The 13,368-nt window shown below is 49.5% G+C and overlaps 1 protein-coding gene across 1 annotated transcript in view; it reads left to right on the top strand.

Moving 5' to 3' along the window:
* LOC147734664 (uncharacterized) overlaps positions 1-13,368 on the top strand; it is a 5,992,067-nt gene that overhangs the window by 4,703,830 nt on the left and 1,274,869 nt on the right. The window contains exon 31 of the mRNA XM_086952471.1: positions 10,832-10,921. Within this exon, the coding sequence (XP_086808597.1) occupies positions 10,832-10,921 (90 nt within the window). The remainder of the gene's footprint in view (positions 1-10,831; positions 10,922-13,368) is intronic.

The following is a 13,368-nucleotide window of genomic DNA, read 5'->3' as shown; positions in this document are numbered from 1 at the left end:
ATGCGAAGCTGCAGTGTAGGCGGCCTTGTCCGTCGATACTCCTGTGTGCGGGTCACTGTCACGTGCCTCAAATTCCGGCACCGAGTGTGGGGGGAGGCCACTGCACTGAAATCGGGATGGACAGTGAATCTCCCCCGGGTTTTGTTTAGGGAGGGAGGGGAGGGATTACCGCTGGCTGGAAGTTGTAGTTTAGGGCTGCCGCTGGTACAGGGGTCTTTGGTCTCTTTAGTGGGGTGCGCCTGGGTACGCTCGTGGGCACTGTGTTTTTACCTCCCGGCTCGCGCCGAGTGGAGGGCGGCGTGCTTGGGTGCTGGTGAGTGATGAGGTTGGTGCTTTGTTGTGGTGGTTCAAGGGTCACTGTTAGCCGGGTCTCATGTGTGGGGCTGCCTTCCACCTTATGGCCTGTTCTATTACGGGGTCGTGCTCTCACCTCCCTCCAGTCCATGTCGTTGTGTGGGTGTCTAGATGAGCGCCCCTTCTGTTGCCTGATAAGGACTACCCGGGAGCATCCCGGGGCCCCGCCGTGGGTCTCAGGGTCACTCTCGTCTATGCGTCTCGTCCTCGTCTCAGGGCACCCGGTGCTTGGTGGGCGCCACCATCTTGGCCTCGCTGCAGGATCACGGAGAGGCTGTACTCGTGATGTGGAGACACGTTCAGTCTCCTGTTTCAGGGGCAGCAGGGGGTTTGTGAGGTGTTGTCCATATGGGTATCGGGGGCAGCCGGACGGAGCTCAAGACAGGCACGTTGGCGATCTTAGCTGGCCAGGCCACGCCCCCTGGTCTTTTGTCTTCTAGTGCTAAATTACATCTAGGCACTACATCTGAGATGTGTCCCTCCATTTTATAGGAACCCCAAATGCCAGACAAAAAAACAAAAAACATCTAATTTCTTTCTTTCCAGGTAGTGAGGTCAGTTCTATCTCAGAGATAACCCATAACCCATAGACCAAACCTGAACCAGTGACCCACATAATCCCTGATGTGACAATATCCTGTGACTCAAACCATGCTCTTAATTTAACTGCTGCGACTGAAGTCAACCTCCTCAATGAGAACAAAAACCTGACCGTTTATTTGCCGTTTTGCCTTCAAGCACACCACATATTGAAAAGTCACAAAATGATAGTACTGTATGGTCTGATGCACCTGTACCACCTTGTAATGCAGAAGAAAATGACATTCTTTCCAAAGAATAAGTGATCTCTGACCTCTTTCCTCTGACTAAGACATGTAAACTGCCAAATGGTAAAGGGAGTCTGGTCATCGGAGACTTTAAGATAAGCAGTATTTGAGCCATCCAAAGAAAGGGCTTCAGTGTGTTTTATTAAGCCAAGGAACTGTGAAGATTTCAATATTGACAATGGAGAATCTACTGTTCACCGGCTATCGCTATTCCCAGAATTTAAAGTCTGCCTGCCATCTAAGGCTGCACCTGCAGCCTGGCTGCCATCTGAGGCCGAGCCAGAAGACTGACTGTCATCTGAGGTCTCAACATGTATATATTCAGAGACTGAACCTCCAACATCAGAGACAAAACATTTAAGCTTCCAGGGCCTGGGTCTCCTGCATGCCTGCTTCCAAAGTCTCCTGCATGTGAGTCTTCTATATGTTTTCCTCCAGGGCCGGAACTTCAGGTCTGCTTCCTGTCACCTCCTTTGTCTTCAACCAGCTTGCCTTTGACCTCTGTGCCTCCTACCAATAAGTCATCTGCTTCTGACCCTACAGTCAATCTGGTTTCATTTTCAGAGTGCTGCTCTAGCCTTCCATCATCTGGACTTCAAACACCTTTGATTCAGTCTTCTAAGCCCCCTTTGCTGGATATGGACTTTTCAGGTCCTGTCCCCAACACTGCTGTTAATTTACAGCGTAATATTCTACCCTCCAGAGCATCACATTTTTACTGCAGTCCTCTAGTATCTTGCACTACATCTCTGATGGAAATGGACCTATTTCATAGCAGCAAAGGCTTTGAATCCAGTCCCAGATTCCGGGAGCCAGTCATTCTCGTGGAGGCGGTCGAGGGATCGGTCGCGGAGTCAACACCATTCTTCCTCTAAGTCTTCGCACTCTGGGTCAGGTAAGTCAAAGCACAAGAAGAAGTCAAAGAACCATCGTCACTCTTCAACTTCTCCCCATCCGTTGGCCGATGAGACGAGGGATGTGGGTGGTGCCCCTCCCGCGGCTCTGCGTACAGAGCCTGTAGGGTCGGCTTCGGGTTTTTCCCCCTTCCCGGGACCGGGAGTGACCCCTGTCCAGCTTCATCAGTTCTACGAAGCGATGCATGCCATCTTTGGGCAGCCCGTCTCTGCCGGCGTGGCATTAGGCCCAGCGTACTAGGCTGGGAGCCCTGGGCCTTCGGTGTCGGCGGCTCCAGCCTCGGCACCGCAGGCTCCCCTTGGATCCTGGCCTGGATCCAGAAAAGTGCCGGTCGACCTCGTTATGGCTTCCTCAGCACCGATTCCACTGGCACCACATCTGCCACCAGCGTTATCTGTGTCCCCAGCCACCGTCAATTCCGGCCTCCTACTCGAGGTAGACATGGAGTCGGACCGGCGTCAACCGGTGCTGGAACCGACGCCGGCGGGTATTTTTGTGCCCCTAGCTCTTTGAGACCTGATTGGCAGCCAGAGGAGGGTGGGGAGGACAGGTAGGGGCCTGGGAACCCTTTAAAGGACCAGTTGGTGTACAAACAGGACTGGCGAGAGGAACTGGGGGAAGCAAGTGGTCTGGATACCTCACCAGACCATGGCATGTTGTCTTCTCCTACTGTGGCTACGGAGGAGGGAGCGTCATACACAGTGGTGTTGTGTAGGGTGGCCGAAACGCTCCTCCTTGAGCTACCTATGGGGGCAGTCAGGATTAACCTCCTGACAGAGGTCCTTTACCCCCTGCTGCCATTTAATGAAGCCCTCACAGACATCCTTTTGGGCATGTGATCCAGGCCCAACACGAGGGCTCCTGTGGACAGGATGATTGCCTGACACCACTGCCCGGCCCTACTTTTCTCTCCCAAGACCCCACCCCTGAGAGCTTGGTGGTCCAAGCCTCGACTTCTAAAGGCGCCTTCCCAACTGCCCCACCGGATAGGGAATCCAAAATGCGGGACCCCCTTGGGAAGAAAATGTTTTTTTCCGCCAGCTTGGGACTGCAGTCGGTTAACACTGCATGTCTGTTGAGCCATTACACCCACTCTGTGTGGGATACGGTGGTGCAGGTTCTGCCTCATTGCTCTTATTGCCCGAAGGAGGTACAGGCCATACTCTCCCATGCACTTGCAGAGGGGAGAGATGCAGCAAAGTTTACCATCCAATGTGGACTGGATATCGCTGTCTTACTTGGCAGGACGATTTCCACATCATTAGCCCTTCGACGCTACGCCTGGTTGCGTTCCACTGTTTTTTTTGGGGATGTCCAATCCACCCTTATGGACATGCCTTTTGATGGCTGTCGCCTTTTTGGTGACAAGGCAGACATCGCGCTGGAGCGCTTTAAGGACTCTCGGGCTACAGCCAGGTGCTTGGGCCTCTCCACCACCCGCCTTGTGCAGTCTGCCTTTTGTCCCTTTCATGGATATGGGAGGGGTGCCCTGCTATGTCCCGCCCAGAGCCACAGGCCGGCGCAAGCTGTTCAACCCCATCTGGGAATGTGGGATCCACTGCTGTGGTTCTGGGGGCCAGCAGGTGGGCCAGTCCACCTCAGCCCCCTCCGCAGCAGCCTCCAAATCTCCTAGTCCACCTTTCAGGGCCACCAAATGGCAGTGGGCAGCAGGATCTGCCATCACCTCCCCCACTGGTGCTTCATCAAGTCAGACAGGTGGTTTTTGCAAATAGTCCAAAGGGGCTACCCCCTCCACTTCGAGACTACCCCTCCTTCCATGCCACCTCAGTACCATTGCATGTCGGAAGATCACCTGGCCCTTCTCCAACAGGACATTTTGCCAAGGGTGCCCTCGAGTGCGTTCCTGCCAAAGAAGTAGGTTTGGTTGCTAGTCCCAGCACTTGCTGGTTACCAAAAACTGCCTCCTATCTTGGATCTCAGGAACATCAACCGCTTCCTCCAGAAGGAGAAGTTGAAAATGTTGACGCTCGCTCAGGTCTTGTCTGCCCTCTACCCTGGAGACTGGATGGTAGCGTTGGACTTGCAGGAAGCTTACTATCACATCCCCGTCCTGCAGGCCCACCGGTATTATCTGTGGTTCACAGTAGACCACGAGCACTTTCAGTTTACCATTCTCCCATTTGGCCTTACCAGCGCTCCTCGGGTGTTCTCGAAAGTGATGGCGGTGGTCAATCAATCAGTCCATTGGTCGCAGCTCATCTGCGCAGATCAGGGGTTCGAGTCTTCCCCTATCTTGACAACTGGCTTTTGAAGACGGGCTCGCCCCAGGCTGTCGTCTCCCACTTCCAGACTATGGCCGACCTCCTGCATTTGTTGGGGTTTTCCATCAACGTGCCGAAGCCACACCTGGCCCCCTCTCAGCTGCTCCTCTTCATCAGAGCGTTTCTGGACATGACACAGTTTCGGTTTTATCCTCCCGAATAGTGTGCCTGGGCTATTCAGGCTATGATTCCAATCTTTCAGCCTCAGGCTGCTAGGTCTGAGGGCCTCCTGCGTCCTGCTGGTGGACCATGCCAGAGGGCATATGCAGGCTCTGCAGTGGGACCTGAAATTCCAGTGGGTGCAACATCAGGGGAATCTGTCCAATTGCGTCCAGATCTCGGAGGGCACTGCAAACCAATGGCAGTGGTGGCTCACATACCAGGATTGGGTCGGTGGCAGATCCCTCTCCCTTCACTAACCTGAGTTCACAGTTGTGACCAATGCATCACTTCCGGGCTCCATATCAACCTTCAGGAGCTTCGGCGATTCATATTGCATTCAAAGCATTCCTTCCCTCACTCCAGGGAAGAGTAGTGCACGTGTTCACAGACTACCCCACTGCCATTAGGTACTGCAACCAACAAGGCAGGATGGGGTCGTGGACTTTACGTCAGGACATGGCTGGGACATCAGGGCATATCCCTGGTGGTTCAACGCCTGGCAGGTTCCCCGAACGCCAGGGTGGACGAACTCAGCCGCAGGTGCATGATAGATCACAAATGGCGTCTTGACTCAGAGGTTGTGCAAGGTCTCTTTCAGCAGTGGGGAGAGCCTTGATTAGATCTGTTTGCCACCGAAGAGAACGAGCAATGTCAGAAGTTCTGAGCGTTGGAATTATCCAAGGCGGCACTCGCAAGTGACGCTTTTAGTAGTGGGTTTAGTTGAGGTCTTCTATATGCTTTTCCACCTATACACTTCTGCCCAGAGTGCTGAAGAAGATCAAGCGCAACCGGGCACAAGTCATTCTTGTGGGTCCAGATTGGGCACGAAGAGTCTGGCATCCCAAGCTACTCAGCATGGCCATGAATCCTCTGATCTGGCTGCTTCTTCGGGAGGATCTTCTGTTGCAGCAGCAGGGGACGGTCCTCCACCAAAACCTGTCCAGCCTCCACCTCCTTGCGTCGAGATTGAGCGGCGACAATTGACGTTGTTTGACTGCCTCCCGAAGCCTGCAATGTTATCTTGGCAACCAGGCATCCCTCCACTAAGACGGTATACGCCTGCCGATAGAACACATTTGTGGCATGGTGCAAAGCAAATGCTGTGGATCACCTTTACGCCCCTCTGTCTGAGGTCCTCTTGTTCCTCCTTTCTCTGGCCCAGCAGAGCTCCTCTCTGGGCACTCTATAGGGCTACCTCTCGGCCATCTCAGCCTTCCTTAGGCTTCCTGATCAGCCTTCTCTTTTCAAGTCCCCTGTTGTAAATAGATTCCTCAAGGGCATTACTCATCTTTTTTCTCTTTGTAATGCCTCAGTGGGACTTTAACTTGATTCTTACCTATCTTATGAGCGCTCCCTTTGAACCACTGCATAACTGTCTTTTCAGGCTTCTCACTTTGAAAACTGTCTTTTTGGTGGCCATCACCTCTGCTCGCAGGGTGAATGAGCTCCAAGCTCTTTCTTCCAAGCCTCCCTTTCTGGCTGTTCAACCAAACAAGGTCGTCCTCAAAACTAGACCTTCCTTTCTTCCCAAGGAGGTTACTTCCACATTGGCCAAACTATCACTTTGCCCACCTACTTTTCCCCTCCACATTCTTCAAAAGAGGAAGAGAGGCTCCCCCATCTGGATCCCAAACATGCACTTTCCTTCTACTTGGATTGCGCAAAACAATTCCGGGTGGACGACCAGCTCTTTCTGGATTACGTTGGCGCTAAGAAAGGTCTATCCGTGCTCAAACGGACCATCTCCAGGTGGGTCTTTTGTGAATCAAAGCCTGCTATTCTTTGGCAAAGAAGGAGCCTCCGGTGGGACTGCATGCCCATTCCACTAGGGCAACAGCAGCTACCACTGCTTTGGGACAAGGAGTCCCCCTAAATGACATCTGTCAGGCAGCAATGTGGGCATCACTGCACACGTTCACCAGACACTACTGCCTGGACAGCCAAGTCCGGAGAGACAGCTTCTTTGGCCGGTCTGTTCTCTAGGACTTTCTGGTGTGAACTTAGTTTGCAGACCAACTTCCGGGGTTGGTATTGCAGGGGTATCTATTCTAAGGTTAGGAATTTATACCTAACTTTTTCTTTCAGATGAAAAAGTTACTTACCTCCGGTAACAATATATATGTAAGAAACATTGGTTAGTTATAGATTCCTGACCGCCCCACCCATCCTTCCCGTTCTGCGAACTGACTTCTAGGGTTAAGGTCATCCTTTCAGAGCCCTACTTTTGTGCACCAGTGGTCAGTGTCTTGCATGGCTCTGCGCTTCTGGTATGGAATGTCGTGTACAGAACTGACATGATCGCCAGGGCAGCGTCTATGTAGCTAACGCTATGTTATCCCGGTGACCACGACGCCAACGACGAAAGTGCAGTCGACTGACGCCACCTTCCTACGTTCAGGGGTAATGCTGGCAAACGACCCCGGCCACTCTATAGCGACCCCGGCCACTCTATAGCGACCCCGGCCACTCTATAGCAGAATGACCCCGGCCACTCTATAGCAGATACATCGGGTAACAGTAGTAATTTAGGGGCTGGTCAGGGGGAATTGCTACAACATCCAATGGTAAATCTTGCCACAAAAGAGAACAACCACTTCGGCACCGAGTTACCATCCCCAAGACCTCCAACACTCAACCTGATTTCATGGAATGTAGCTGTGCTGGGTAATAAAATGGATTGCCCGGAGTGGGCTTCTTTTATTAGCTCAAAAAGTATCTGCCTCTTCCAGGAAACTTGGGCAAGAGAGGAGTACACATGCCCGGAGTTTGCAGTGTTTTCAAAACCCGCTAAATGGGGGGGAAGGGGACGACCGTCAGGAGGATTGGCAACTTGGGTAGCCTCCCAATTAGGCTGTTAGGCCAGACGCCTAACTGTGGATGCTGAAGACATATTACCTGTCCTGTTAGAATGGCCAAACTCCGCAAAACTGATGATAATAAACGTCTACTCGAGACCTGTAGTTATACTACGCGAACCAAATACCATCGAGGAACTCTCGGCTTTCTTGAGCGAAATCCCACGGGACCTCCCTTATGTGGTTGGAGGGGACCTGAACTCGCATTATGAGCCACTGCCTGACCTTCTTGATGGACCCTCCCTAGAGGAGGATTTAAGATGGCTGATACCTGCCACGGCGGCACCCCCACCAAGAGCTTGGACTTCCCTTGAACTGCAGATAACCGCCCTCACCCTTAACCACGGTTTAAGGGCCTGTAATGGGCGTACTAAATCAGATATCCCAAGTAAATGCACCTTCAATAAAGTAGGAAGTGAACCCAGACTAGACTATGTCCTAGTCCAATTGTCATGCTGGTCACGAATCATCGATTTCAGGGTACTGGATAGAGAGGACAGTGATCATAACGCCCTCGAACTTGAATATGCCATGCCAGGTATCGAGGACATGGGACATGACAAAGATAGTGTAATGACAGGGCTACTCCTGGAGAATAATAGGAGGAGAGTTAGGTGGGGAAAATTGGCCACAAGTGGTGTTAAGTTACCCAGGCTCTATGCCAGAATTACCCCAGTGCTCGAAAAGGCATTCGCTCTTGGTAAGGAACTCGACAATGGGGAAAATAGAGAGCAGCTATGGCGAACCCACGAAGATCTAATAAACACTCTGGAGTTAGATCTTTTTGTAAATGGCGCAGATAGAACTAGCAGGACACATAAAAAGTCCTGGTACAATGCCACATGCCGGGGCTCGAAACGAGAACTTCTACTCACAATTAAGGCGCGTAGATGCCGGGAGGAGATACAAGCCAGAAGACGGGCATATAAGATACTGTTGGCAAATGCCAAGGCCGAATGGGACCAACAACACTGGGAGGAACTCTATGGTGCATTAGCCACCAAAGACTCTCGTAAATTCTGGCGGTTAGTCAACAATGGGTCAGAAGATCTCCCCTTGGCAATTGAACCCAACAGTGCCCCGAGCATATGGCAAAACCACTTTCAGTCCTTATATGCAATAGAGGACGCGGCCCTGTGTACCCCCCCACTGCATTATAGCGAGCGGCCAGGAGGGTGAACCCTTTAAGGAAAAAGAAGTTCGGGCAGCAATTGCGGGGTTGGCAGCAGGCAAAGCCCCGGGGCTTGACAGGGTGCCCAGAGATCTCTCAAGCAGGAGACAGGGATATGGGCCCCCTATCTCCTGCTGATATTTAATGCGGTCCTCAGGGGTATGGAGGTCCCAGACACTTGGCTGGGTGCAGAAGTGGTCCCAATATTTAAAAAGGGATCCCCTCTGCTCCCAGCCAACTATCGCCCAATAAGCCTTATTGACGTATCACAGAAGCTTTTCGGTAGGCTAATATTGGACCGGTTGCAGAACTGACTGGAGGAAAAAGATACCCTGAGCCCATACCAGGCAGGATTCAGGAGGGGGGTCTCTACAATCGATCAAATATTCATATTAAAACTCATGTATTGGAGGACTGCATTGATCGAGGGCGGCACCTTGTACACGGTTTTCGTGGACCTACGTGCCGCCTTCGATCTGGTGCCAAGATCAAAACTGTGGAGGGTAATGGAAGAGTCAGGCATCCCAAAAGACATCCTCGCAATCCTGATGAAACTACATCAAAACAACTTTGCACGCGTCAGGTGCGGGAGAAGTGGTAATTTAACCGAAAGATTCCCCGTTCGCAGAGGGGTGAGACAGGGTTGTGTGCTCGCACCGACCCTGTTCTGCCTCTTTGTGAACGGGGTAATTGTGCACCTGACTGGGATTGCCAACACTGACGCCCCAAAACTGACCGGCAGCAGGGTGCCCGCAATCATGTCGGCGGATGACACCCTGCTGCTGTCCAAATCCCTGATGGGTATACATAGGGTGTTAGATGGCTTCCTGGAATTCTGCACAGAAAGGGGACTTGAAATCAACCCGCAGAAAACAAAATTCATGATCCTAAACCCCATGTCTTTCAAGCGTCCAAATCCCTTGCTTGGCACAGTGCGCTTGGAAAGGGTTCACACAATAGAGTCCTTGGGCTTTGCGACCAAGTCATCATATCCCCCTCTCAGCCCCGCTATTCAAATTTATAAAGCCCAGGCGCGGGGGGAGTTACCTACTGGGGAGAGATGTGGGGCCATATTCCATCGTCCAATTTGCTGACCACAGAAAATAAATTCCTAAGGCAGCTGACAGCTCTTCCCCTAAGTACTCCACTCCTGCCCCTGAGACTGGACCTGGGTCTGAAGCCTATTACGGAGGAACTGGGGCTTAAACCATTAACATTTTGGCGTCGTCTTTGGAGCAGCCAAGATCTCACCTCCTATAGAACTGAGGTACAGGAATTTCTAGCCTTACCCAACGCCACCAAGACCCCTTGGTTAAATTACATCAAGAGAACTTGCGAGACCCTTGGACTACCAGAATTATGGTCAGACCCGGAAAGCACAAGTATCAGGATTCCAAGGAAAGCGCTGTCCAGAGGATACTATGATAAAATGCTTCTCCGAGCCCTGGGTAGCGCACGAGAGGGATCCCTGACACACTGCTTCATCACAACTAAAGACTCATATAACCTTGAAAGTGTTTTGGATGGCATGACTCCTGTCCTAACTAGAAAACTATTCCTGCAATGGAGGTATGGGACCCTTCCTTTAATGTCTTTTACTAAAGCATGGTCCCGCCGGTCTCCCAAAGAGACGTGCCCTGCATGTGCTCACACAAAGGAGAACGATGTGCACGTGATTTTCTTCTGTCGAGCCTACCAGAAAAGTAGGAAATTCTGGCTCGTCCCCCTCCTCAAAAACTTGGGATTTAGAACATTTTTACCGGCATATAGAGTTTTAAAGACAGATTTATCACCGCCAACTGTGTTTGCCTTGGCAACATTTCAAATTAGAAATGTGGTATGTCCGAACCCGATTGATAAAGATGGCTGTAGACTCTTGAAAATTCTTACCCCTTGATTCACTGCCACCCCTTTTATTATCATTTTCTTTTTAAACTTCAATGTATTTAACACTAATGATATATTGATACTTTGGAATTTTAACTGATGTGGTAATTTTGTACATCTTATATGATCATGTGATCGAAATAAAGATTTGAAATTGAAATGCTGGCAAAAAACTTTCCGGATCCAGTCTGATGCCTGTGGGTAATTCTAAGGTAAGGAATCTATAACTAACCTATGTTGCTTACAGATATATTGTTACCGAAGGTAAGTAACTTGTTCAACTGACACTAAAAGTAAGCAACTTTGTCTTCCATAGCTATGCTTTTGTAAGTAAATAAAAAAAAAAACGTATCCCTAAATCTACCAATGTCTCCACAGTCTGTTTTAGAACTGATGTGGGAAGAGGATCAGTGGATGGAGGAGCCCCAGGATGAAGAACGGTTTGCAGAGGAGCCGCAGAATAAGGCTGTAAGTAAAGGGAAGACATAGTGGTAACTAGTGAAGATAATGGGGCACAGGTGATACTAAGTTTCCATGGTGGGAAGGAAGACACAGAAGTCCCATGGTAAAGGGAAGGGCTGCCAGATGACCTAATTGGTCCACTGAAAAATATCAAGTGGTGAGTGGTTTGCATGGATCTTATTTTGGCAGGGTTACTTGGGGGGATCTCATAGGAGATGGGTGACACCAGGTTTCTTCAAAAAGTAGGACTAGCAATGGAAGGGAACCAGTGATCCTAAAGGTGGATGTGGGAGATTATTGGGGAATATGAAGCTAAAAAACTAGACCTGCGCCAAACCGAAAGGAAGTGGAGGAAGAACTACTCCCCTGATAAAAAAGACATCTACTTAGTGCAACTTAAGGAATATAACAAATATATTCAAGCTATTAAGGCCACTTATTTCTCCTTAAAGATCGTGAACTCTAATAATAAATCAAAAGAAATATTTACAATCGTCAATGAGCAATCCAATCCTGATAGAGTTACAATAAAAGCAGCCCCATCCCAGTCACTCTGGAACTGCTTGATACTTTTTTTATCGACAAAATCACTTTGATTAAAGTCAGCATTCCTGCTAGCCTTGCCCACAAAGCCTTACCAATGGCACTGAGAAACCCTTGCTTCATGCATCAATTCCCGGTAATCAGCAGAGAAGCCCTTTTGGAATTTTTGATTAAAGTTAAGTCTGGATTCCCCGCTGATAGCTATCCACCTTACATTTAGAGAGAAGTTTTTACTGCAAACCCTGACCCTGCCCTTTTTCTTCTGAACGAGTCATTAACACAGGGCTGCAATCCTAGAGCCTTCAAAAAAGCTATGATAGTTCCCCTTTGTAAAACAAGAGGTGGCAGACCCCCTGATTCCACTAAATTATCGCCCCTTATCTCTGCTTCTCTTCCTGACCAAGGTATTGGAATCTCATGTGCCTAATTGCCTTTGCTCATTCATAAATTCTTTGATACTCACCAAGCAGGTTTTCATCCCTCTCATTCAACTGAGGCAGTATTATTGACTCTGTTGGACTAACTAATGAAGGAAGACAAGGGCAAAAAATCTCAGCATTATGCTCAGACCCTGGTGCTTCTAGATTTATCCACAGCATTCGACACGGTCGACCATGAAATACTGGTGGACTGTGTCAGGGACATAGAACTTCAGGGTTCGGATCTCAGCTGGATTACCTCCTTCTTGGAGGACCTCTCCCAGTCTGTTTGCCTATCCCGATTTACAGCATCTAATGTTGCGCCAACTTGCGGAGTGCCACAAGGATCTTAATGATCCCTGCACTTGTTTAATTGGTACTTACTCCCACTCAGATTTTGTCCCTATGAGAAATAAATGTGAGCAGTTTGAATTATGCAGATGACCTGCAACTAATCTTTACCATTGATAACACACCTGATTCCATTTCTGACTTCCAATCCATTGTGATGCACATCTGCTACTGGATGAACAGCAACCAATTAAAATTAAACCCAGATAAAAAACCGAAATGATCCTGATAGGTGGTGTCCGGAATGCTTGGAGCTCAAATTTCTGGCCAGCTGAGCTGAGTTTTCTCCCAACCCCATCTTCCTCAGCTACGAGCCTTGGACTATGCCATCGCCAGCTATAGCCTGTTTCCCCAGATTCTTGACCTTCAGATCATCCCCACGACCCTGAGCGACCATAGTTTATTACTAATATCAATCTCGCTAAACCCTTTGAATACGGCATCCTGGTCGCTAAATGGCAAGGAGGTCACCTTCCACTCAACAACCGGAAGATGCTTCTGGAACTATGCTGCCATTAAAGGAGTGCAGGAGTTACTTACCGATACCCTTAAGGAATTAGAAGAGTGGAACGGAAATGAAATAGTTTGTTTTGAGGAATTCATGTTAAAGATTCTTTTGAATGTTAAAAAAATTGTCCCTCATAGGAAAAAAGGAGAGGTAGTCCCTCTGACTCTCCGTAATTTAAATAGGGAATTAAACAAACTGATCCGTGCACAGTACATTGAAAGGGTACCAGAACGCGGGAAAAATATTGCTAGGTTAAGAAGAAAGAGAAGCAGACTTAAGCAAAAAATTAAACGGGACAGGGAGGATGAAGTATGGATTAAACTAAGGGAAACTGCTGCACATGGCAACATCAAAGACTTTTGGGCAATAATCGGGAAGGGATGTGGCACACGCCACGCCCCTACTCCCATAGCTATACCTGAGGATATATGGTCCTCTCATATCCGGGATTTATATGCAGGGAATGGGACCCCTAATGCGGATAATATCTTGTATGCTACCCCTGATGACTCGGTTTTCTTTCCCTCTGAGAAGGAAATCGAGTTGGCTATAAAAAATATGCGTGCCTCTGGGGCCATGGGACCGGATGAGCTTCCGATGACGGTCCTAAAACAGGACCCATTCACCTGGAG

This window comes from Lissotriton vulgaris, chromosome 1_2 (genome assembly GCF_964263255.1).
Source record: "Lissotriton vulgaris chromosome 1_2, aLisVul1.2, whole genome shotgun sequence".
NCBI classification, from domain to species: domain Eukaryota; kingdom Metazoa; phylum Chordata; class Amphibia; order Caudata; family Salamandridae; genus Lissotriton; species Lissotriton vulgaris.
Note: the sequence above shows the minus strand (reverse complement) of the source record. Positions and strands in the feature narration are given on the sequence as shown.